The sequence below is a fragment of the Cavia porcellus genome, unplaced genomic scaffold (genome assembly GCF_034190915.1).
Source record: "Cavia porcellus strain 051 isolate PalLab524CR breed Dunkin Hartley unplaced genomic scaffold, mCavPor4.1 scaffold_18, whole genome shotgun sequence".
In the NCBI taxonomy this organism is placed as follows: Eukaryota; Metazoa; Chordata; class Mammalia; order Rodentia; family Caviidae; genus Cavia; species Cavia porcellus.
In genome coordinates this window covers 54,222,688-54,249,234 of record NW_026947501.1, presented here as the reverse complement: position 1 = coordinate 54,249,234, position 26,547 = coordinate 54,222,688, and the positions used below count along the sequence as shown (strand labels likewise).

The window sequence follows — 26,547 nt, the reverse complement described above, 5'->3', positions numbered from 1 at the left end:
ACGGCCCCTGTCGTGTTGGCTGTAGAGCCAGTCTGTGGTCACAGCTTGTCCCTCGCTGACAGAGCCACAGTTCCTCCTTAGCTCATTTCTGCAGGACAGACTCATTTCACAGGGCATTTATTTTGCTTTGCAGCATTTGATGGAGTCTTTGGTTTTATTCTCTTAAAATAAGTATGATTAGGAAAGCGAAATCAGTTTCTCCGCCATGCTCTCTCTCAGGCCGACGAAGCAGCCCCTGTGGGGAACTATGATCAGAGGAAGGCGGAGGAGCAGAGCCTCCTGGAGAAGCTCACCCAGCAGCTACAGGAACTCGCCATGGCCATAAGTAAAGAAAATATGACCAGGTACGCCTCCTCCTCTCCTTTTTTTAGATTTTTAAAAAAATTATGTTCAGTACTGAATCCAAGGCTTTTGCACTGAGTTGCATCCCCAGACTTTTAAAAAATTTTATTTTCTATATTGAAACAGAATCTCACTAACTTGTCCAATCTTGGCTCAAACTTGTGATCCTCCTGCCTCAGCCTCCTAGAGTACCGTGCATAGCACCACCAGTTTTTATATTGGATTCAGGATAAAGACATATAACTGTAGAAACAAAAAACAATAACTAACTGTATAACCAGTCCACATTTATTTATTATGTATAATAGAATGTGTTTGGAGCCTATGAGAGTTATAAAGAGGCATAAACTATAGTCTCTAACTTCATGTTATTTATAATCTAGTTAATGAAACAGCGGATCTGAAAAGAACAATGCCTTTAATGTCACTATCAATGTGTATGAGGTAAAATAATCTGCATTGTTTACATAGTCCTTGGGTAGGTGTTCTTCAAAAATTCAAGCATAAACATCCATTATTTTTCTACTAGAGGGATTATTAATAACAAATCTTGTAATTTGCAATAAGACTTTTATGTGTAAACAAACCCAATTTCTAGGGAGCCAAAAAACAATCAATTCAGACTACTCAGACTCTGATTGTGGTTCCAGCTTTTTACACTGTACCCTGGAAAAAACACTAACATATGTAGACGCAAGAATTCCAGAATCCCGGGTGAGAGTGACAGGACGCTGATACTGGGCTTCTTCCCTCCACAAACAGCCCTGAACTCTGGGCAGAGTATCGGAGCAGCTGTCTGCAGGCATCGTGGTCAACCGAGCAGGGCTGATAACCTGATCTGGGGAGAGACAGGGCGGGGCCTGTGTTCACCCAGGCTCTCTCCCTGGGATGTCCATGGGCTCTGCTGCAGGAAGGTGGGCCGCACGAGGAAACGAGCAGCCTCACTGCACTGAGGAGCTGAGGCCCCTGAGACATCGGAGCAAGGTGCAGCAGGGAGAAGGGAGCTGATTCGCTTCCCCTAGTGAATTACTGCAAATACTTAAGAAAGAATTAATACCACTGTTATAAAATCTCCCTGGAGACTAGAAGAAGAATGCAAAGCATTGTACGAGCTGCCAGATAACACTGACAGCAAATCCTGACAGAAAGCACTGTAAGAAAATCATGTGCAAAGGCATGCTCATTGTGGTACTAGCAGACCGAATCTAGAGGCAGATCACAAGGAGGACACATCCTGACCAGGTAGAATTTATTCCAGAACCAGTGGTTGGTTTAACACTAAGGAACTGATGATTAAAATCCACCACATCAACATTCATGGAAGTGAAAAACCATGCCAAATTCCTGTTATCCTTGGCAGCATTCTGGAGTAATTGTCCCATGTGAAATACATGCAGGGTATCTCTTAAAGGAGTGCCTTGAAAATCAGTGTGCTATAGCTTATGGAGTTTTGTTCTTGAGGTACAAAGATCATTTTTATTCAGTTTCTGTTTGTGTGTAGGGCAGTATCCTATGAGAGTCCTATACCTATTTTAAGCCAAGATATTCTAGCATAGTGATGGTGAACCTTTTAGAGCTCTCAGTGATGGTAAACAGCCTGCGAGGCCTGCATGCCATAGGTTTGCTACCACTGCTCTAGAAAATCATAGGCTGTCTTGCTAGTTAGATGTTCTTTTGCATTAGTTTAATATCATTAGCTCCATTTGTTTTAAGTTAAACCGCACAGGGACGCGTTCTGCCCACCTCTTCTGGGCTCTTTGCCTGAGCCTTGCCCTGCCATTCCTGAGCTACTTAATGTTCCCTGGTCTTGAACTTCCGTTTTCCTCTCCCTCTGCCTTCTTTCTACTCTTTATTGCCTAGCTAAATTCCAGCTCATCCTGAAGCCCTAATTCTAAGCCTTTTCTGACCCCAAACGCAGCCTGGTTGGGTGTCTGTCCTGCTCGATTCCTTAGCATCCTGTGGTGCCTACCGTAGTACCTGTGGAGCTGAATTGAAACTGTCTGTGTCCTACACCTTCTCGACATAAGCTCCTTTAGCACAGTCCACCTTGGCATCCCTCGTGTCTCACGTGGAACCTGCCATGCAACGTCATTATCACCATAACCCACTTGGACCGAAAGCTCGCTAAGGGCAAGTTCTCGACACTTAGCAGGTTGTGACTCTTCTAATTCTTGTGACCAGGACAGGAATACAATCTATTATTATCTTGGCCTTATCAGTGAAAAAGGGAGAGCTTATCAGAAACCTAGTAAGGTCATCCAGGGAAGAGGAGATAGAACCAGAATATAAACCAGCCATGCGCTAAGTTCTGTAAAGTCGCTCCAGGAACAGTGGCCCAGTGGATGATTCCAGGATTTGCGTAGCGTTCGTGGGTGCAAGCCCATGTTCTGCCCTCTTGCATGCCTTGTTCAGATAAATCCCTGCCCCCAGCGCTTCAGAGCGCACCTGCTCAGCCGGATGGTGGAAATCGTTGGTTGTAATTTCCCCTTGTTTCTTTTATTTACCAGCTCTAAATATGGAGCAGGTTTTCTACACGTGGAAATTCTACTCATACTTGCTCTGCTCTTGTATGTTATTTCAAATGGCCGAGTCATAGAAATGCTTTCTGTAGGACTGGTGCCCATACCGAAAGGGAGGAAGATGCTGATTCTACTGAAGATGAACAGGACGAGGACGAGGACGAGGAGGAGGATGGTGATGATGATGGTGATGATGATGGTGATGATGGTGGTGATGGTGATGATGATGATAGAGGAGAAGAAGACAGTGAAGAAAGTGATGGGGAGGAAGAAGAGTCAGAAGAGGAGGAAGAGCAGCAGGGAGAGGAATCTCTCAAACAAGCAGCAAATGAAGAATACATTGCCCTTGGTGACTTTACTGCCCAGCAAGCTGGGGATCTTACATTTAAAGTGAGTAGAAGAAACCTGAAACTATCTAAAGGTAGTTTTGCACACTTAGTACACTAAGAAAACTCTGCCTGGGTGCCTGTATTGGAGGAGGGGGATTGATACAGGGTCTCACTTCATGGTTTAAGCTGGCCTTGAACTTACTGAGTATCCCAGGCTGCCTTAGACTCATGACAGTCTTCCTGCCTCAGCTTCCCAAGTGCTGCTGTTACAGGAATGCACCCCAGGGCCAGTTTTGTACACCTGTGTTACATCGTTCTTATATATTTTTTAACACTCTGTTCAAATAAATAATCATTTGTAAGTGGTAGTAATATGATATTCTGTCATTAAAGTCACCTCTTCTAAAGCATTTCAAAAAGAGCTTTCATGTCAGTAATTCTCATTGGGGGCAGAATTTTCTGATTGTTTTTGATCATCACAGGTAGAGACGGTGTACTTAGCTAGAGGCAGCAGGGGAGACTGGTCAGGTGGCACGTCTCCTTGTTGGTTCAGATAGGAAAGGGGCTTGCTTGGCCTGTGCACAAATAAATAGCAACTGGGATGGAAAATCCCATTGTGTTTATAAAAGAGATTGGAGCTGGACTTGGTGGTGTACATCTGTAATCCTAGCACTCAGAGGCTGAGGCAGGAGGATCACTGCAAGTTCAAGACTAGCCTCGGGTACTAAGTGAGTTCAAGGACTGACTCATTGCAACTGCATTGCAAGACCCTGTCTCAAAAAGACAAAAAAAAAAAAAATTAAAAAATAAATAAAAGAGATTGGGATCCAGGTGTGGTGGTGCCCTCCTGTAAACTCAGCACTCTGGAGGCTAAGGCTGGAGGAATGCAAGTTCAGGCCCAGCTGGGATACATGGCAAGATCCTGTCTCCAGAAAAACAAAGCTCAAAAGGGTGATGGGGGGTTGAAACTGTTTTCTGTTAGCAAAATAAGTCAAGGAAATATCAATGAATGTACAGACTGTGGGCCTTGTGTTTATTTACCTGCAAGTTTCATAACTGATTACTAATAAAATATGCAAGGATATTGTACAACTAATACATTTTAATTCATAGAGTTTATTTTCAGATTCTCCCAGAAAATACTATCAACATTAGGCAATACTGTATATTCAGGGCTGAGGATTTAGCTCAGCAGCATAAGCGTCTGCCTAGCAAGTGCAAGGTCATGAGTTCAATCCTTGGTACCAAAAAAAAAATAATGTATATTCTGTAAAAGTCTTTGTTTTTAAATGTCCTCTATAATAGAAATTCTTTGTTTTTCCAAGTTGGATTATATTTTTATTCATGGACAAGTATTATTCAAAACATGAATTAGGCAGACAAACATATTGAGAAAATACTATTTTTGCTTCAAAATAAGGTTTAACTTTTAACACAGTTGATTTTCTTCAAGGATATGTATACTGCTTCTAAAAGATACTCTACAAAGAGATTCAGAAACTCAAAGATATTTTATACAGTGATCCAATTGCTGGAATAAGTAGGGGGCCCTGACAATGATTATGAAAACTGCTTCCCTTTGCACATAGGATTCAAATGAATGTTAAGCAACCAAGTGGAATGATTTATTTATAGTTATATCATCATCATGTAGGTTTAGGGTAGGGTGGTGATAAAAATTGGGATGAGCAATGGATGGGAAAAATACTGTACCTTTCTTCTGCCATGCATTTTAAAGCATTAGTAATGAAGTAAGACTCATGTGTTTTGAGTTTTCCTTTACAATTTGTATTGCATTTTGCTTTAAGAAAGGGGAAATTCTCCTTATAATTGAAAAAAAGCCTGACGGTTGGTGGATAGCAAAGAATGCTGAAGGAAATGAAGGGCTTATTCCCAGAACCTACTTAGAGGTGAGTCCTTGTTTATGCTTTTCTCCCCTTCAACTATTTTCATTTTTAATAAAACATTGTTATATTTTTTGATCAATTGATTGGTGAATGGGTTGAAATACAGAAATTGCTTTAATTTTAGGGATAGAGTGAGGAAAACCCGCGTGTGTTAATGGGTCTGGGTTCCTGTGAAATGCTTTTATGCCTGTGAGCCCTGGCACAAATTTCACAGTGAAGCTTTGCAGGTTAATACTGTTCATAGCAAGGCATTTCATGTTAACTTTGCATTAACTGCCAGGTCCTCTAAAAGGCCTTCTAGCCTGTCTAACGCTGTTGATCATGACTTACCAATTTGAGCAACACTAGCTTCCCTATACAAATCTTTTCTAAGATTGTTGAGATGTGGTGGATTTCCACATGCTGTACATACTAGCAAGATCGGTCACATGAACACCACCTTTGTATTTCTCCACGGTTTCCTTCTTCCTTTTGATTGTGTTTCTTTCTTTACCTTTCGTTCCTTCCTGAGCTGTTTTTGTAGCTTTTGGGGGGCCATTTTGATAGCAGCAATCGGAGCAATTATATAAAGCACTCAGCAAAATCATGCCTGCAGACATCCACATCTGGGCGCAAACTGATGCCTACCTGTGCTTTCCTACACTGTGCTGGCATCGTGCGTCTTTGTTTACAGCTGTATAAGCAGCTGGCATTTGGGCCACAACTCAAGACTTTGGTCATAAGTTCAACCTAAAATCCAGTCGTAGCCCAAGATGTTCATATGCGTGGTCATAATCAAGGGGCCACTGTGTATCATCATCTCCTTCCTCATGTGAACATACGGTGCACACATGTTTGTAGCCTATTTTGTTTCCTGATAGGGTACGATCATTTTTTCTTCCAAGTAGGGTAGACATCTGTCTGAGTTGGTGTTGCCAAGAGAATTCAAATGTATACCGCATTTGGAATTTTAAATCTTCTAGTAACCATATTGAGGGGTCTTTTTTCTTGACACCACCTCTGATACCATATGTGAGACTTCTCTGACACCAAAGATATATTTCATTTCCTCATTGCTGGACCTGACACACCGTTCTGCAAGACTGCACCAGGTGCGATGCCAAGCATAGAAATTCCAGAAGCCATCAGTTTTTAGGACTGGTGGTCTTCAGGGGTCTGAAATTCACTATGCTGATTCATGGAACTCAGATAAACACTTTACAGTTTGTCTTCTGTCTCCAAGGATTTCTGATCTGTGCATTCAACCAACATCACATCAAAAGTATTTGAAGAAACAAATTGCATCTATATTGAACATGTACAAACTTTTTCTTGTCATTATTCCCTAAACCATACAGTACAACAATCATTTGCATAGCGTTTCAATTGTGTTAGGTATTATGAGTAATTAGAAATGATTCAAAGTACACAGAAAAATGGGTCCAGGTTATGGGCAAATACTGTACCATTTTATATAGGAGACTTGTGCATCCTTGGGTTTTGGTCTTCCTGAAGGGTCTTGGAACTGATCTCTTGAGGAAAGATTGTATTTGCATTTACCAGGTTATTTTACAGGACCTAACTCAGATATAGTTAAATAGGAAAGATACACAGGGTATGGTATTGGGGTGGGCTGGCCTGCACGCCATCTCTGGGTATGTCACCCTCCTGGTATCTTGATGTGTTCTCTAGCCCAGAGGATCGCAGGGTGTTTCCACTTGGTTTAGTTGATTTTGGTTAATTGTACTAGTTGAATCACTGACCATGGGTGATTACCAGGCACTAGTTCCTCTCTTTTCCCCAGAGGCTGGCGCATGAGGCTGAGCATTTCAATGTCTAATCCCATGGTTGGTTCCTCTGGCAACCAGCCAATCCCTGTAGCTGTCTGCAGGCCATCTAAAGTTGCCTCATTAGCATAACCACTGGGACCCCTATGGATAAGAAAACACAAGGTATCATTCAGGAAATTCCAAGGCTTTGTGTCTGCCAGGAACAGAGAGAGATCAGATGTCTATTTCTTATTACCTACATTTTTAAAAATGAAATAATGGAGTTGTCTTAAATAATGTATTTTATTCTATCCAGTGTATCGAATGTACAATTTCAACATGCAATCAATATTTGAAAGTATGGAGCTATTTTACTTCTTACACGAAGTTCATAGGCCAGTGTGGGGTTTGCTTTTACAGTGCATCTCAAGCTGGACTAAAATGTAAAGCTCGGTAGCCGCATGCAGTAAAGGGCTGCTGAATTGCACAGGTGGGGTCTGGATCATGTTTTGAGAGGCAACAAGGATTCTGGTCTCATTTAGGTAGACGTTTAGATTGTGTCCCACCTGTAATCACTATTGTATTACAAAGAAGCTACAATCAGCTGCCCCTGAGTGCAGAGGATTCTCCCCAGGAAGTGGCCACCCTTGAGGAGAAGCCCATTTCTTTCAAGAGAAAAAGGAATGTGAAGATAGACAATCCAGCACTGGTTAAAGCCCTGAATAATATTTTACTCTGTAGCTACACGTGAAGCAGCTCTTCCTGTTAAGCAGATCCGCTGCTGGATCTTGTAATGCGTCTATGCAGTGAAAGACAGAGAGGGAAGAAATCAAACGGCATAGTGTTAGTTTTCCGGAAGCCACACAAAAACTTCAAGTTATACTTCACTGAGCAGCATCTGGTTCCATGGCAACACCTAGCAGCCTGCAGAAGTCCGGGTTCTGCCAGCGAGGAAGGGGTGGGGACGACCAGGTCTCAGCCCACCGCCCACCCATTTTGATCAGTCTGCTCCTGTGTCGGTGCCAAGTTGCTTAATTATACCTCTTCCATAAATTCCGGATGTTTGTCACAGCCTCACAGGACTTACATCTTTATTGTCTTGATTTATTTTGCCAATTTCTTCTCCCACCTCCAGCATCTGAGTGTTTCCCCATATAAATGCCAGTCTTAACTGTAATTAATCTTTTTTTAATTTTTGGCCTGCGTGATTGGCAAAAGCAGTCTCATTGTTTTTAAGTGCATTCATTATACTCTTAAGGAGGTTGAGCGACATTTCGTGTTTTGTGACCATTTTTATTCCTTCTCTGTGAATTGCCTTTTCTGGTCTTTTGGACATTTTTTTCAGGGGATTTTTAGAAATCTTTTTCTCATTGCTTTATAAGAGCTTCTGTAATATTTTAATAATAGAAGTATTGGTCCTTAGAAATTGTCTTTGTTGACTCTCAGCTCTGTGTGTGTTTCATTGTCTGGATCTGTCAGTGTTTCACTTACAATTTTGGCTTTGATATCATCACTGTTAAGGGTTTCCTCATCCCGAGATCACCTTCTTATAATACTTTTATATTTCTTTTATCTTGACCGTAACTTTTTTCCTTGGCATAAATCCCATCTGGGTTTATTTTGGTTAGAACTTGCTGCCTGCCTCAGGCTTTGCCATTTTATCACATAGTGAAGTCATCAACTATATGCTGAAAACTTCTTTCCTATCATATTTTTTCTATTGTATTCTAATTTCCCTTCTATGCTTGAGTCTTTCGGAAACAGCTAGGATTTTTATTGATTGATTGCTACACCTGTTGAAGAGCACTTCCTATTTCACTACTTCCCCAGCTCTGTAATAAAGAAAAAGAAGAGCAGGAACCAAGTGACCAGGACAGCGAGGAGGCTGTGGACGTGGAGGATGAAACTGCAGATGGAGCTGAAGCTAAGCCACGGTACGGATGGGCAGAGACCTCGAATGGCTTGGGAACTTTCTACTTTACTTTTATACAAGACTCCAGACTTTCTTTTATTCTTTTTTGATTAATTAATTTTTTTTTTTCGGATCTGGAGTTGAACCCAGAGCCTCCTACCTATACTGAGTTGCATCTCTTCAAAACTCTCTGGAAGAGGACACAACTTATTCTTGGGGGCTTTCCCTATGATTGTTTGCTTACAGCTCATCACTGCTTTAATCTTGTAGCTACTATGTAGCGCCTTTAGCGCTAGCTCGGTTTCATCTAGGAACTGTTTGGCTTTGAGACCTCACTGACAGTGAGGTGCTGCTCTGTGATGACTGTGGTTCCCCAGGTGAACCCAGAGCGAAACCTGTCACTTGCTCTTTTGTCTCCCCAGAACCGATTCCCACTGGAGTGCGGTTCGCAAAGCCATCTCAGAGGTTAGTAACTCCTGCCTTGTGATGACGGCTGCTATTTCACGTTTAACAATCTGTTTAATAGATGAAGTGTGGTTGGTGTCTTGTTTCTGTATCATTACAAAGTAGCTCTGATTGAGTTCAGACTCAAATGGGATGGAAGCTCGCAAATTTAAAGACTTAAATTTCATTTACTGTTTGGAAAAATCTGACAAGTTACCTGTAATCCTATCATTTAAAAAAATATAGAACAAAATGAAAAATTTCCCTCAGATCATCACTATTATCACTATGTTTAGTGGATATTCTTCCTGACATTTCATTCCATGTTTTACTTAAGCACGTGCTCATGTGTGTGTATGTGTGTGTGCGTGTGTATTCACATACGCAGAGCACCCTTAATTCCTCAGTGGGAATCAGTCTCAGTGTTCAGGCTAGTGAGTGGCCATGCATGGGGGGCAGAGCAGAGGGTCCGTTTTGATAAAGGATGCTTAGAAGCACTGGTCTAGAACTCTGCCTTCCGAGCTCGGTGTGAGGCTCAGGCCCTTGGGAAGGGCGGGATTCGGGGCTGGTTGCTGCTTTCAGGAATTGGGGGCCCCATGGCAGTATTTTCCCTTTAAAGTCTGTGTTTGCACTACAGAAGTGAAGCAGCGTGAAGGAAAGCAAGCAGATTCATTCTGTTCCCCTCTCTTCAGCAGATAAACACCGTGGACGTGCTCGCCACCATGGGGGCCATTCCTGCGGGCTTCCGGCCCTCCACGCTGGCCCAGCTGCTGGAGGAAGGTGACCGGGTTAAGCAGTTAGGCGTGTAATGTTGAGGACGATGCTGACTCTCACTGCTCGCTGACACTCATCTTTTGCTCATCTTCCCCACACAGCAGACAAAAACCCCTGCTCGTAGTGTCTGTAGCCTGCACCTGTTTCCCCGCTCGGTCCTCCCAGCGCACCTCACACCACCGCCCCCAGCGCTGGCCGTGCTGCCTAAGCCTCCCTTTACTGCTCCTCTTTGCAGAGGGGCTTCTCCAGATTCCTTCTCCATTTGGGGTTTCTGATTCCTTATTCAGCCTTGGATTTCCCCGTAGCTGGCTCATTTCAGAGTGGAGTCCTGCAGGGCAGGGCGTCTCCTGTCTACCTGACTGCTAAGTTACCCACGGAAGGGCTGCACTGGGGTTGCCGACACCCCCTCAAGTGCCCCTCCCATCCCACCGGTCTCGGGGCAGACCCCACCTTACAAGGGAAAGGGGCCTTCATAATGTCATCGTGTGGGTCCCTCTACTGCCTTGCACCTGGGCACCCATTCCTTCACTCTGCTGTAAGCAGTGAGGGCAGGGAACACATCTGCCTCATTCTCTGTTCCCTCTCCAACTCCTAGCATAGCGCTCGGCACAGAACAGGGACTCTAAAACTATTTGTTGGATGACTAAGTGATTTTATAAGAAGTATTCTTCATAACTAGGGCAACCCAGTTGGGACCCCTTCTGCCTCTCACTTGGACAGAAGCTTTCTTTCTCTCAATAAATGTATTCTGCTGAAAATAGAAGTATTCTTCATAATTAAACTGGAGCCAAAGGGTAAAAATGCTTTTGTGTTCCATGGAACCACAGGTTATTTTTTTTTCTAAAGTCTGCAAAATGCTTAGGGATTTCTGCATTTTACAAAAATATTTGAATGCATTATCTTCACTATGAGGCATGTTATTGGCCTAAAATTCTTTAAGATCTTTCTTTAAGCTGCCTTAAGATAATCTTTTACCTGTTTATTTCTTTAAATGTTATATTGTGTTAATAAGTATGGGTCAAACTTCTGTCTCAGAAAGCAAATTACAACTGGGTGGGGTAGTGCATGCATGTAATCCTAACATTTGAAAGGCTGAGGCAGGAGGATCCTTGAAAATGTAAGACCAGCCTAGGCTACAAAGTGGATTCAAGGCCAGCCTGACCTGCATAGTAAGACCCTGTCAAAAAGACCATAAAGCAAGCAAGGGGTGGGGGGAGAGAGACAGAAAAGAAAAGAAGAAAAAAGAGTTCCTAGTAAGCAGTTTGCCATTTTGGAAGTTTGTGTTCCTACATTCGTAGCACAGTACAGTAATATGGATGTTGGGTTTTGAATTCTATTCCTCTTTTTGTGAGAAAATCAAGGAATGAATTATCTTTACAGGGAATCGATTTCGAGCAAGTTCCTTCTTACAGCCAGAGCTCACGGCATCACAACTGGCCTTCAGAGACCTAGTGTGGGACGCCAAGTCGGGCACTGTAAGTGTAGTTGCCATCAGTAAACACAGCTAACATGTGAATGGATGCACTACAGGAACCAAAGAATTGTTTCCACGTTGGAGTTCTTTAAATGTGATGTTTCATAGGTAAGGTAAAACCTAGACCTGGTACCTTGACTATATCTTGTTTCCCTTCTCTAATTGCTCTGTTTCTCCCGTTGTTATAAAGGGAAAATGCCAGGTTTCGATCCTAATTGTTCTTTACCTGTTTCTTCATCTGTACAAGTGGGGCTGGCCATCCTTCCCATGTGGAGTTGCCCAGAGAATAATTTTATACAGAAAGGTTTAGCCATCTGGTAGGCGTGGGTGTCTGTCACCCCATCCCCCATGGACTGCAAGTCCGTGACCAGGGCCGCGGGTCGCAGGGCTGCGTCCCTTCCCTGCTCCCTTCTGCTTCCTGGCCGCCTTGATGCACTGCCTGAACCCAGGACTGAGGAACAGTGAGGCCAACTGACCAGGACAGAAGCCAGGCGCTGAAACAGACCTTTGCCCCTTCTTAAAGCGATGGCCTCGGATATTTGTTACAGCACCGGAAAGCTGATGGACCCAGCAAGTGTCATCATCAGTGGTACCGTCGAAGTACTGTGTTAAGTACATGTGGAGGAGAAAGCAGCGGAGCTGCATCAGGCAGGGCTAAGAGCAAAGGGCTCTTGCTGTCTCTGTGTTTGAGGGAGAAAATACCCGATATTTCCTTCTACTTTATATCAGCTTAGAGCGGATATAAACCCCGTCAGACACATCCCCGCCCTTCTGTTTATCTTCTCCCTCGTCTGCCCCCCTCCCCTGCAGTCTAAGGGGAGAGGAACTTAGTGGTCAGGTTTGCAGGAGTGAGGGTCGGGGTGCAGGACCTCAGCACCCCTTTCCCTCCCAATCTTAGTGTGACCTGGAAACTTCTTAGCATTGAGTTTCTTGTTTTCTAAGTCAACAAAGATGTTATATTTGGTCTATTTAATGTACATTAAATGTTACAAATCTATGCCCAGAAAACTAAATATTTAGCTCACATTTCTTAAAACAGTTGACAACTTTTAGATACTGTCTTGCAATTTCAATGACAAATTTATTTAAGTGAAACAGCTCGTGGTCACAAAGCAAAATGGACGGTTAACTATTTGAGGCAGTTCTTTAAAAATCCAAAGCCAGAATGCCAGTTTGTTTATTCTTCATCTGACCTCTTGTCTGTGAAATAGATCTGAATAATCTCATCAAATAGTACATTTTCTCTGTCAACAGATCCAAGTAAGAAGTCAAAGAACAAGGTAGATAGTTGCTTGGAATTTTAAAAAAGAAGGAGCACTTAGCTGGGTAATATTGACGCCAGGGTTCTTGGTCGCCGTGCCATGGTAATCCACACTCAGACCCTCATGTGTCCAAGATGGGAAACCGTGTCTCCGTGGTCAGCTCGGACACTTGCACTGCTACTACTGCCTGTTTTTCCTGTCTCGGCTTTTAACTCATTAGGAAAAATTCAGATAGTCCAAATCCAGCTTTGAAAATTTTACCCAGAATGACTAGTTTTGACTTGAAATGACCAGACTATTAAGACTTTTCTCACATTGGTATCTGTTTGTGTACAATTTTTCCTTATTGTCTTTTTAAATTCTGTGTATATTTTCTTAAGCCACTCTTACAAAAGCTGCTCTGGACAGTGGATCTGGACTTCACGTAACAAAAATACACTTTCCGACTAACTCCCCTCTCAGATCAGGCCGAGACCCAGCCGCGTCTCGCTGGTGCTCACCCTGTGGAGCTGTAAGATGATCCCGCACCCTGGAGCCAGCGTCCAAGTCCTCAGCAGACACGTGCGCCTCTGTGCCTTCGATGGCAGCAAGGTGAGGGCGCCAGGGTGGAGGGGGAGCCCTTCGGGGTTGGTAAAGCCACACAGCAAACACACAGCACGTAGCAGGGGTGCGCTCTCCTCCTCTCTGCCTCTCTCATCACCTGTTGCTGCACACATGCGGTGCAGCCACAGCAGCCCTGCTGCTGGCCGTCTCGCCCGGGTCTTCCAGGTGCGAGGTATGTGACACTGGCACTTCAGTCCCGTCGAACCGTCTCAGCCTTAGATTGTTTCTCACCTTCAAAAGGCCTGGTGCATGTCTTCTAGTGTTTCCAACAGCGCAGACCTTACACAGTGCGGTCCTGTGTTTATGTCCAACACCCTCATCAACAGAGAGTGTTGTCATCTGCTGTTTCTTTGTGTCCTTTTTAACTCAACTTCTCCCTGATTCCTGGGAGACTACTTTTTACACAGTACCAAACAAGTCTGACCGGCTTTTCCTAAATTAATTTACCTTTCATGAGGTTCACCTTAAAGGGAGCTTCGGTGGAAACGTAGCTCTAATTGCATATACTACAAAGAAGAAAGATTTAAAATCAGTGCTGTAAGCTAACATTTAAGAAGCTGGAAATAGAATAGTGAGTTAAAGCTGGAGAAAGGAGGAAATAATAAAGATAAGAGGAGTCATTGATGAAATAAAAAGCAAATAAAAGAACATTTTTTAAAAAGTTGATTCTTTGAAGAGATTAATAAAATTGAAAGATGCCCCGTAAGAGTGATCAAAAAACTTTTAAAAGAAAGGAAGCAAAGGGGCTGGGGACTTAGCTCAGTGGCATAAGCGCTTGCCTTGCAAATGTGTGGTCATGAGTTCAATCCCTGGTACTCATAAAAAAAAGAAAAAGACAAAAAAGATTAAAAAAAAAAAAGAAAGGAAGCAAGTTATCAATATTTGCCATAGGAAGAAGAACACTGTCACAGCTTCCACAGACCCTAAGGGAACAGTAAAGGGATATTAGAAATTTTGAGCCAATATATTTTACATTGATAAAATAGATAATTTCATTAAACTTAATAAAATTGGCATAATAAATTAGAAAAGTTAAGTAACCTCTGTTAAAGAAATTAAAATTGTAATTTAAAAAATTTTCCCACAAAAAAAAAAAAAAAAAAACTCAAGGCGCAGATACTTTTGGTAGTGAATTGCTCCAAACATTTAAGGAAGGCACAATACCAATCTTATGCATACTCTCCCAAAGAGTAGATAAAGAAGAAATGTTTCCTGGCACATTTTATAAAGCCAAAAAAATCAACATTGTGAAAATGGCCATACTTCCAAAACTGTTATATGGATTCAATGCAAACCCAGTCAAAATTCCAATAGCATATCTCACAGAATTAGAGAAAACATTCCTAAAATATGTCTGGAATCAGAAGAGACCTAGAATAGCAAAGGCAATCCCGGGCAACAAAGGCAAGGCAGGGGGCATCACAATCCCTGACTTGGAATTATACTATAAAGCTTCTATGATAAAAACAGCATGGTGCTGGCAAAAAAAAAAGTCAGACCCGAAGATCAACTGTAAAAATTGTCTAATTTCTTCTGTGACCCATTGATTTTCAGCAGGGTACTACTTAATTTCCATGTGTTTATGAAGTTCTTCTGGTTTCTTTTGCCATGGATTTCTAAGTTCATTGCACTGTAGCCTGATAGTACGCGTGGGATAATTTGAAGTCTTTTTCATTTATTTAAACATGTTCTAGAGGCCAGTATGTGTCTGTTTTGAAGAATGTCCATGTGCAACTGAAAAGAAAGTGTATTCTGATGTTGTGGGGTGGAACACACTGTAGATAACCTACTAAGTCCATTTGGTTCAGTTCTAATATTTTATTATTAATTTTTTTGTCTAGTTGATGTCTTTTTGTGACAGTGGGGTATTGAGATCTCCTAAGACAATTGTATCAGGGCTTCTTGAATTTTTATTGCCCATTTGTTTTATATAGTTGGGTGTGCTGGTATTTGTTGCATATATATTTATGATGGTTATCTCTTCCTCTTGGATTATTCCCTTTACTAGGATGTAGTGACCTTCTTTATCTTTCTTCATCAGTCGTGGCTTGCAATTCACTTTGTCTACAAATAAATAGCCACTCCTACTTTTTTCTGGGTTCCTGTTGCATGGAATATTGTTTTCCATCTTTTGATTTTCAGTTTATGAATTTCTTCTTTAATTAAATGTGTTTCTTGTAAGCAACGTACTGTTGGATCTTGCTTCTTGAGCCATTCTGCCAACTGTCTTTTGATTGGTAAATTGAGATCATTAGTCTGGATGGTTATAACAATATGTATTGATTTATCCTTGTCATGTTATTTTCCTGTTGTTGGGTCCCCTCCTTTTTTTCCCCCTCTCTCTAATTGTTTGCCTTGCCTGGTGGATTCCATCTGTTGGAGTTCATGGAACTGTAGTCCTTTTTATCTCTTTCTAGAATGTCCTTCAGAACATTTTGGAGTGCTGATTTCAGAGATTATAAATTTCCTCAGATGTTCTTTGTCATGAAAGTATCTTATTTCTCCATCAATTTTGAAAGATAGTTTTTGTAGGGTACATCAGTTTGGGTTGAAAGTTGTTTTCCTTTAGAACTCAGAATATTTCACTCCAAGCTCTCCTTGACTTGAGAGTTTGTGCTGAGAAGTCAGCTGTGATTCTGATGGGCTTTCCTTTTTGGTGATTTTTCTTTTCTCTAACAGCTTTTAAGATTCTATTGTGTTGAATTTCTGGAACCTTGACTATGGTATGCCTGGCTGTAGAATTTTTTGATCATAACTAATTGGAGTTCTATTTGCCTTGCTTATCTGCATATCAAATTCTTTTTCTCTACCAGGAAAATTTTCTGCCCTAATGTCTGTGAACATTTTTAAAATGTCATTTGTGATATCTCCTACTTTTTCATTGATTTCAGTCTATCTTAAGTTACTCTTCTTTGTCTCATCTAGCAGCTGCTGGATTGAATACTTTCAATGGAACATGTATTCTCCTGGATGTCTGCTTGAATCTGCTTTATGGATCCCATTTCTTTTGTATGCTGAGGTTCCATAATTTTCTTAAGCTCATCTTTGTTTTGTTTGTTTGTTTGTTTCTGCTTTAGCTTCACTAATCATGGACTTTATCTGAGAAATTATTTCTGATTTCATTTTTTCCAGAGGCTCTCTTAATTGCTTTGTTGCTACCACTTCAGGGAGGCCAGGTGGGAGGCTTTTGGATTGTCCCGCCTCATCGCTCCGGGATTTGCCTTTGGTGAACTTGATGTCTGGGGTTGCATTTTCTTTAACTCTGTTTTTAGAGTCCCTAGGTGATGACTACTTCTCTGAGGTACGTTTCAGGAATAGTTGTGTTTTGGGTTTGAGTCCATTGGAAGATCTGACCTCTTCAGTTTGTTGGAGATGAGAAGTTGTTTAGCCCAGTCCCTGGTTCTTTGACAATGTGCCATAGTATTTTATGCAACCCTTAGTGAATCTCAGTCATGTAATACCAACAGCTGTTTAGAACATTATGTCAATTTTGGCTATAGTGGTACCAGTAGCATCCAACACATCCTAGAAAATGACAAACTGAGCTAACCCTCAGTTTGCAACACTTTTAACCATAGTGAACTAGATTTGTAGTTACATAACAAGATCTAAAACAAACCAGAAAATTATATGCAGTATAAAAGTCCTTACTGTGTCAGTTTTGCCCTCGGGTTAAAATTCAAAATGGATTAAGGAGAAAATAGAGAAGTGGAAGAAGAGGAAGAGATTAGAAGTGAGGTCAGTGGACAAAGGAGGATCACATCAACTTTGGGAAACTGGTGCAGAAGACTGAAGGAAAAGAGATAGAAGAGATAAAAGGAAGAAAGAACAGAACCACATCCATAAAGAGGCCAGGGACCATGTTCACACTCATATAAAAACAAGATCAAACAGTGATGGGGAAAGAGGAAAAAAATTTTAAAATAATCCCATTTCCAGGATTCTCTCTGGTTTCACCAGTTGAGAAGCCAGCAGTAACCTTTTGGTGGGATAGTGGATGATCTCAGCAGGCCTGCCCAGAGACCAGGCTCATTGGGCTTTCTGCCATCCACAGTTTCCACAGGAGTGACCCCAGGTGGGAGCTGTTAGATGGAGCCAGCAGCAGTTCTGGGTTCTGAGCTCGGCTGGCCTGTCTCCAGGATGGCTCCTGGCTAATCACTCTCTCATGGGAGAACTAAGTCCTCTGAACTCACTGCCAGCCAGTGCAGCCCTCCACATCTGCTGCTGACCTCCCCTGCTGCCTCTCTGCAGAGGCCTCTGGAGTCACCATCACCCTGGGTCTGCTAGCTTGAACCACTCCTGTCAGGCAGTGAGTCCCTCTTTGGCTTCTCTGTGGGCTTCAGTTCACATTTCTGATGCTTCCTGGGTCCCGTGGCCCACTCCTCTCCTTGTCTTCCTCACAGTGCTGTATCCACTGTCTGAAAAGTGACTCTCCGAGAGGCTGTTTTCTCTGCTGCTTACTGCCTCGCCATCTTGGTCTCTCGCAACTCGATTTTTTAAATGAGCAAAATAGTTGGGTTTTAAAAAAGAAGTATGGCAAATCAATAAGAATAGAAAAGGCCCTGAACAAGTAATAAGTTATCAGGAAAATCCACATTAAAACTAAGGGAGACCCAGCTATATGCTCTGTACGAGAAGCCACCATAAATTTAAGAATGTAGATAGGTTAAAAGTAGAAGGAAGAAAAGAGATACACCACTCAAAAGACACAAACGTCCAAGTAGTCGTTAGCTCACAGTGAGAGATAATTCACCAAGAAGACTAACAACCCTGACCATGCCCACGGCCCACATCAGAGTTCAAGGTACTTGAAATAAAATTGTGTAGAACTGAAAAGAGAAATAGGCAAAGCCACAATTATAGTTGGAACTTTAATACTTCTCTCTCACTGATGTAGAAGTAGCAGACGGAAAATTAGTAAGGCTGTCAAAGAATCAAATAGCATTTCAGCTAATGAGACTGAATTGGTATTTGTATAATACTTCACCTCGAAATAGTAAAATATGCTTTCTTTTAAGTATATGTGGAGGGTCAGGGGTTTGGCTTAGCAGCACAAGCACCTGCTAGGCAAGTGCAAGGTCATGAGTTTGATCCCCACTACCAAAAATATGAAGTACATGTGGAATATTCCCAAAGATAGATGGGTGATCAGAAAATGAGCCTCAACCAATTTGAAAGAGTTTAAACCCATATAATACATGGTCTTGGAGCACATGGAATTAAATTAGACATCAATAACAAAGATAAATGAGAAAACCTGTGAATATTTGGAAACTAATAAATTTCTAAATAACCAATGGTTTAAAAGGAAGATTAGACTATATTTTGTGCTGTACAAAAAGTGAGCATGCAGTGTATAACTTGGGGAGAGAGAGTTAACTAAAGCATTCTCAGAGCGAAGCTTGGGGCCCGATATTTACATTAGGAAATAACCAGCAAGTCCACAATCAGAGCTGCCCCCCACGGACAGCGCTTGAGCTGGGAGCCAGGGGCGACCCAGTCTTAATGTGAAGGAGCCAGAGGGAACAGAAATAACCACCGGAGGGCCAGGGGTGACCGGCATGGCAGTCAGAGGACAGCAAAGCGTTCTCTTCAAGAGGACCAAACCCACACCTGGACTCGGTTTGCCTGAGCTGAACCCTGGCTCCCTTCGCAGAGTGCGGGCTTTGGCCCGGTGACTTGGCCTTGCTGTGTCACCTTCCTCGTCCAGTACCCACGCTGGGGTGAGGGCAAGGTAGACAGCACTTGCAATAGGGAGTGTCTGGTGCGTGGGGCGTGCGTCTAGGTGGAGATGGCAGATGGAAGCGGTGAGAAGCCACAGAACGTGCGTGGCTGATGTGAGGGTGGAGGGCCTCAGACTGCCGGGTCTGCTCGATTGCTGGAAGCATGCAGGGGCACAAGTCTGGAGGAGCTGCCGTGGGCCTGATTTCACCTTGCTTTTCTCTTTCTTTCTTCTGGATCTGGAGTAAGTCATCATGGTCCTCATTTCTAGTCTGCACAAAAACCAGAAATGCGCCAGTAGGGGTCGCCACTGACCAAGCAGATTCCAGCAGCTTTCTCCCAGATCTGGTTTAATCCTTTCTCTCAGGCTTTTCCTTGGTCGCTTTCTTCCTTTCTGATGTTCTAAAATTCCTTTTTTTACAGTCATGCTCTTTCTGTTTAGAGAATGTCTTTCAACCATTCTTTTAGGGTCGGTCTGCTGGTGACAGATCTCTTAAACTTTACCTGCGAATATCTTTTTTTTAAAGAGTTTCACTATGTAGATCTGGCCCGCCTTGAACTCACTTTGTAGCCCAGGTTGGCCTTAAACTAGCAGCGGTCCTCCTGCCTCAGCCTCCTTAATGCTGGGATTACAGGCACACACCACCACACCCGGTTTGAAAATGTTTTATTTCTCCTAAAGGCTCATTCTTACAATTCTAGATCGACAGTGCTTCTCTTTTGAGAGTATGTGAAAAATATTGTGCTACTTCCTGTCAGCCTCTGGCTTTGATGAGAAATCCAATCATTCAAATTGTTTCTCCCTTAAGGGGAACATGGCTGTTTCTCGATGCTTCCCACATGTTCTCTTTCTGTTTGCTTTTCAGAAGTTGATGGTGTACTGGGCATGAATTGCTTGGCTTTATCCTCATTAGAATAGCTTTTTAAATCTATGAGATTATGTCTTTGGGCTAATTTGGAGACTACTCAGTCTTTATCTTGTCAGATGCTGTTTAACTGCAGACTCTCCTCCCCTCTGGGATTCCAGTGACCCAAATGGTAGAGCTTTTGTTATAATCCCACAAGTTCCTGAGATTTTCTTTTCTTTATCTTTCTTTCACCAACTTTATCTCTGCTCTTCAGGTTGTATGATTCCTGCTTTCTGATCTGTAAGTTTATTGGCTAATTCCTCTTATCCTCTGTTCTGCTATTGAGTCTATCTAATGAGTTGGGGGGTTGTTTGTTTCTCTTGATTGTATTTTTCAGTTCTAGAATTTCCATTTGATTCTTCTTTTTTTCATCCATTTTTAATGTTGAGATTTTCTTCTTTTTAATGAAATGTTTTAAATTTTCTTCAAGTACTTCTCAAGTTATTAACATATTTTTATTTGGCTCCTTTAAAATCTTAGACAATTCTTCCATCTGTGTTTGTCTTAGTGTTGGTGTCTATTGAGTGTCTTTTCTTATTCAATCTGGGATGTTCCTGGTTTTCTTGGTAAGATAAATGATGTTTTATTAGATCCTGGATATTTGAAGTGTTGAGATTTTCTGAATCTTAAAATTTCTTTTAAAGCCAGACATGGTGGTTCACACTTATAATGCCAGCACTCAGAAGGCTGATGCAGAAGCCAGCTTAGGTGGCACAGAGAATTCAAGGCCATTTTGTACTACATAGTGAGAACATCTCCAAAAACATTTTTTTTAAGTTCTTGGAGGTGGGGATTTAGCTCAGAGGCATAAGCACTTGCCTGACAAGCAACTGAATTCATTTTATTAGTTTCTTCATGGTTTTATTAATAAATATTGGAAGGCTTTTTTTCACTATTTCAGAAGTTATATGCATGCTGGACCTTGATGTAAAAAGAAACACGTCGTGGAATTACATGAAATAAACATTGAAAGCTCTGCTTTCCCGCCGTCAGCACTCTGGCGCTCAGAAGCAGTGATGTATCAGAGAACTTTCTACAGTGCAATTTCAAATGGGAAACTCTCATTTCAGGTCCTGAGCAACATTCATACTGTCCGAGCCACGTGGCAACCTAAAAAGCCCAAAACATGGGCATTTTCTCCCCAGGTAGGTAATCTCTGAGTGAAGAGAAGGAAAAAATGAATTTTTTTTTAACCTATTAAGTTGCTGCAGTTAAGATCTAAGGTGAGGCTGTAACTGTGACGGACTCGGCACAGGATGCAAGGGCCCAGATTTAAATCTTTAAATTCCTTAGTGTGTTCCTAGATTTTAAAAAAGTCACTCATATTCCTGACGCACCCATGTTATGTTTCCTATGAATCATCTTGTTCAATGGATGTCAATTTTAGAAACTACCCATTTGATGAAACATGAAAACAAGAAGATAACATTTAGAAAGCAGGGTGTTTTTTCAAAAATGAACGCTTCCCCTGTGCTCCTGAGGTTGTGTTTTCCCAGATAACATCAAAGGTGACGCCCGAGGACTGTCCCTACACCCTGGGGACTGTCACTGTGCAGTGAGGGCTTCAAACCACTGACTCAGGGTTACGTGGACACCAGTGAATCGAGGGTGTCTTTATGTTCTTTATCCAGCATTAATTGCATGTAGCATACTTGGTTTCCACCACTGTGGTTTCGTTACTCTAGTATTTTATTTCCCTACAATTAACTTGTTTATGTTACTGCACCCTGAAAACCCTTCATTGAGCTTCCTCTTATTGCATCAAAAGAGTTAGAGTGAGATCTGGGAGAGTTAGGGGGAGGTCTGAGAGAGGTCACCTCACTGCGTGTGCGTGTCCCCACTCATCCCCCAAACTAGTGCAGGTGCAGGGCGACCTCGAGAGCTCCCTGCTCCCAGGGAGAAACCGCCAGCCTGTGGCACAGCCCTGCACGAGTGTGCAGTGGTGTCTGCGTGTGTGAAGTGCAAGGGTGGGGTGTGAGGTGCTAACACTTTCCTGGATTATAAAGATGAGCCATTGGGAGGACGTGTAAGTATACAACCCGTTGCCGAATCCAGTTAAGCATCTGCCAAGTGCCAGGCATCCACCCTGGACATGTGGGAACTTGCAGGATAATGGAGAAGAAACTCTCCCTCCATCCATGGTGCCCAGCCGTGTGCCAGGCCCTGGGTGAGATGTCTTGCTGCAGCCTTGGAGGCTCCCTGGGTGTGGGCACTGTGGAAATAAATCTTCACTCGGGCTGATGGGGTTCTGAGTGCTTTGGGAGCCCGAGGAGGTGAGGCTAATTCTAGCCTGATCCCCAGGGAAGGTATCGTGGAAGAGAAAGCAGACGTAAAGGACGGGTAGGACTACTGAGGCAAGAAGGGGGATTTGGTTATTTAGGAGAGAGGAGAGATGAGCAAGAGGGAAAGAACATTCACAGGACGGGCGGCAGGCGCGCTGAGCGAGCATGTATTGGTCTTTCGGGTTAGATCCATTTAAGCAGCAGAGCAGTGGCTAGGCACACACCTTAGGTAAGCACCTCACACAAACTGTGCACTGGAACCTGCGGACAGCGCTTGTCTCACAGTGCAAAAGCAGGTGACAGTAATGCCTTGAAATAAGTGTTTTTATTTCAAATCTTTGTTACAGATGATAAGCCCAGTACATCTGCTTTTTATTTTCCTTAAAAGACCTTTATCATACTGCAGGGGCATAAACCGTTCACAGATGGTCCAAGGAGCTAAACTCCTCCCCACTTCTTCTTCCCGGTGACTTTGGTTTCTCTGTCATGCAGGTCACTGGCATCTTGCCCTGCTTGCTCAGTGGGGACTGTTTCATCAGGTCCAATTCTTCATCTCCCGACCTCGGAATCCTGTTTGAACTTGGAATTTCCTATATTCGCAACGTACGTCAACTGAAACATAAGGTTTTCTAATGTCTCCATTAAAAGGGAAGTGTCCGAAATATGTCTGTATTTACAGGTAAAATACAGGAAGGCTTCTGTGTAGTAGAATTTTAATCCCTTGTGGAATGAGATTGATAGTGATTCTCATTTTTTAGATAATGCTACAATGGTATTTAAAATAGTATTTAAATTGACATTAAAAGCCAGGCATGGTGGCATATGACTAACCCCAGCACTCAGGAAGCTGAGGCAGGAGGATTGCTGCAAGTTTGAGGCCAACCTGGGCTAAAAAGTGAATTCAAAGTCAGCTGGAACTGCATCTCAAAAGTCTGTCGTAAAAAACCAATAATAACATAATAATAATAAGTAACTTGGCCCCAGTAACCAGAGTCATCACAGAGAGGTTACATCAGTGGTCCTATATTGCCACTGCTGTTCTTTAAGACAGACTGAGGCATGTGCTTTGCAGATAGGTAGGATGGTGAGGGGAGGAGCAGGTCCCCAAGCAAGCCCTGGTGGCCTCTGTCAATTGACAGTGAAGATAAACTTCGGAGCAAAACTTTGGAGCTCCTTGAGTGACCCCTGCTGCATTCCACCAGGCAGTGAAACCCCGTCTCATGATCCCAAGTGGTATCAGTGTGATTTGAGATCAGTTTACAAAGTTCACAGCACTCAAGATCTGAGAGCAGTCATGGCCACCTTGTCAGATTTAAGGAATTTTCAAGAGCAAGGATTTTCAGCGAAACACGGTTGTCACTTGAAGTAGCGACAGTTTGTTAGTTTGCGAAGGAAGCGGGCATCTGTTAGGTCTCATTGTATTTTCTGGGAAAGAGCTGCTCCTGTAGTGGGGGTGAATGCGCGTTTTGTTCTCTCTGGGCTGCAGACACAGAGTCACATACTTGTTTTGCTCCCTAGTCTACCGGTGACCGAGGAGAGTTAAGCTGTGGCTGGGCGTTTCTGAAGCTGTTCGATGCCAGCGGCGCTCCTATTCCGGCCAGGTAAGCGGGCTGGGCGTTCCCTACTGCTGGGCCATTTTGCACGAGTTCATCTTTTAGGCTCTGGGTAGCTCAGATTGGTTCTGGTAGCTCTTCAACAAGTTGAGTGTTGTCTGATGCTGCACAGAGACAGCTTGCAGACTTTCGTCCCAGGCAGGAAAAAATGATGTGTGGAGTCAGTGTTTTAAGAGCTGTTTGCACTGGCTGGCTGCTGAGTGATTTCCCGTGTCCTGGCACATTTCCCTGTGCTGCGAGCAAAGCCTGATTCTCTTCAAAGAGTGGGGAGCTGAGCCAGGGTCCCCAAGTCCTGTGACCTCTGCCTCCCTCCTGAAGGTGGAACGTGGAAACTGTAGTGGGAATCTGTAAACAGATTTAAACCTTAGGAGCAAAAAGGCAGACAGGAAGCAGATTTTTGCGATAAGAACCCTATAGCCCCTAATGCAAAAAGAGCTCTTGAAAATTAATAAGACAGAGATCATCTGAATTTCTAAATGGGAGAAAATTCAGCTCTAAGTCTAGGCTATAAAGCGAAATTCACAGCAGAGATGCAAATGGGCAGGCAGGGAGCTGCATGGTGATCAGGATCCCAAGCTTAGAATTATAAAGTCCCAAGCAGGCAGTCGTGAGTTCGATCCCCGGTACCGATAAAAAGGAAAAAGACAAAAAAAAAAAAAAAAAAAAAAAAAGAATTATAAAGTCCGAGGCTGTGGTCTGTAACATCTCAAGGCCAGAGGTAAAGTCCTGATTACCTCCTTTCTTGGCGTCACCCCCGTGCATGGGTGGGAGGGCTCCCCCAGTAACAGGAGTGGGTATAGAAACCCAAGCTTTCTTGTGGTGTGTTTAGAAAACATGCTCAGGGGTGGGGTGCAGTCCTTAATGAAGGAAATAAAGAAAATATGTCTCCATCTTTCTACAAGTCAGGTGACAGGTGTTTTTTAAGCAAGAAGCAAGGTAGAGCTCTGTGTATTAATACAGAGACGCTTCCAGTGTATAGCAGACAAAATGTAAGACACAGACCAGTCTGAATACCGTGACCCCACCCCTCTTTAATTGTTCATTGAAAACTATTTGTTTGCTTCTGTGGGCAGATGCAGGTAACCTGGATCAGAATGGGGACCCTGGCGTGGTAGGGGTAAAGGGGCCTTTTAACTTCCTTCCTGCACTCAGGTGGTGTCTGCTTCAGAACAGACGCACGCAGAGCTGCAGGAGTAGCTCCTGGTCGTCTTTCCATGAAGCCCTGCTTTTGATCCCCAGGACCGAGGTGTGGGGGAAACATGTATCAGCTTGTTTTCGTTTGCATAGAAAAAGAGCATCTGGGAATTTAGCTCAGTGGCACAAGCACCAGCCTGGCAAGCGCAGGGTTGTGAATTCAATTCCTGGTACCAAAAAGAAAAGAAAAAAGAGCAAATGATGTGTCAGCATAGGAAGGAAAGATGGGGAGGAGTTTCTTTGCCTTCCAAATGTTTTACACTATACACGTCACTTTCCTATTTTAAAAAGAATTGAAATTCATAATGACTTTGTTTCCAATAATGATTCAATTCATTTGAAAATACATTCAAAGCAGTTATTGTCATTAAAGTCAAATAATGTCAATTAATCTTTCTCATTTTCATGTAAACAAAAAACCCCATATTCTCAATAGTTTGTGCTGAGAGTCTGTTGACCAAGATGGCACCTACTAGGGACCCAGAGCTGTCTCCCTTCTGTCACAGATTATAGACATAATAATAACCAATGTTATGTCTGTAAATAACTTTGTGCTCAAATGTACTTTACTGCTGACTCCAGTGTTCACCGAATGCCTACGAGACATACCCACCCAAGCAAGTTTTTCTATTCTAGAACTTACGAGCTCCTCCTGAACGGCGGGACCCCCTATGAGAAAGGCGTGGAAGTGGACCCTTCCGTGTCCAGGAGAGGTACGGCTCTTAGGTGTTGCTTTCCTTCCCTTAACGCCCAACACGGTCACGTGAGAAGGCAGCTCGCACGGTGTTCTTCACTTGCATTTGTGCTCTTAGAAACAGGTCAGGCTAAGCCAGAGCCCGCCTGAGGCAACGTCAAAGCGCATAAACAAGGAACGGTGATGTGCATGGCTCACTGTCCTGCAAAAAGTTGAGCGCCTTTTACCTGGCCTTCGGCCCGGCAGTGTGCTGGGAGTTGGGAGGCGGAGGGTGAGACACCCTAGTCTTCGTTTGGTGGTCAGAGCATCCTCCCTGCCGCTGTCCCCACAGCCCTGGCATCCCAGCTTCTTGGAACAGGAAGGAGCTTGGAGTCTGAGATGCAGCTGGTTCTACCTAGGGCCGGATGTGCTCTTCAAACTCCCCTTCTCCGCTGCTTAAGCAGGCAGCGGTGATACCATCTGGGGCCTGTCTGTGTCCATCAGGATTCGCATCACCCTTTGTCCCTCGGCTCTCTGAGAACACTCGGGACTCCTGCCTGTTGCACACTTGGTACACGGATGGCACATTTTCACCGAACACTTGGTCTACTGTACTCATTCCCAAACACTTCACATTTTTAGTTTTATCTTTGATTTTTTTTTCAGCACACAGCAGTGTTTTCCATCAGATGCTGACCATGCGAAGGCAGCCTCAACTTCTGGTGAAACTGAGGTCTCTGAACCAAAGATCGAGAAACATCCTGAGGTTGGTCCCTGCTCGCCTTTCCCATGTGCTCGGGCGCCTTTGCAGGGCGCCGCTGCTTCGGCTTCTCCTCCTGCTT

General features: G+C 43.2%; 1 protein-coding gene across 9 annotated transcripts in view; it reads left to right on the top strand.

The window, feature by feature from the left end:
* LOC100725987 (nephrocystin-1) overlaps positions 1 to 26,547 on the top strand; it is a 47,367-nt gene that overhangs the window by 6,437 nt on the left and 14,383 nt on the right. For 8 of the 9 annotated variants that reach the window (XR_010040797.1, XM_013147305.3, XM_063229976.1 and 5 more), the window contains exons 4-16: positions 220 to 344; positions 2,954 to 3,251; positions 4,999 to 5,100; positions 8,676 to 8,779; positions 9,180 to 9,222; positions 9,894 to 9,981; positions 11,356 to 11,450; positions 13,174 to 13,302; positions 21,014 to 21,088; positions 22,718 to 22,828; positions 23,744 to 23,826; positions 25,669 to 25,745; positions 26,372 to 26,471. Coding sequence is in view for 8 of the 9 variants with exons in the window: in XM_013147305.3 (XP_013002759.2) it covers positions 220 to 344; positions 2,954 to 3,251; positions 4,999 to 5,100; positions 8,676 to 8,779; positions 9,180 to 9,222; positions 9,894 to 9,981; positions 11,356 to 11,450; positions 13,174 to 13,302; positions 21,014 to 21,088; positions 22,718 to 22,828; positions 23,744 to 23,826; positions 25,669 to 25,745; positions 26,372 to 26,471 (1,430 nt within the window). In the remaining variant the exon portion in view is untranslated. The remainder of the gene's footprint in view (positions 1 to 219; positions 345 to 2,953; positions 3,252 to 4,998; positions 5,101 to 8,675; positions 8,780 to 9,179; positions 9,223 to 9,893; positions 9,982 to 11,355; positions 11,451 to 13,173; positions 13,303 to 21,013; positions 21,089 to 22,717; positions 22,829 to 23,743; positions 23,827 to 25,668; positions 25,746 to 26,371; positions 26,472 to 26,547) is intronic. The other variant, XM_013147306.3, reaches the window with a different exon arrangement.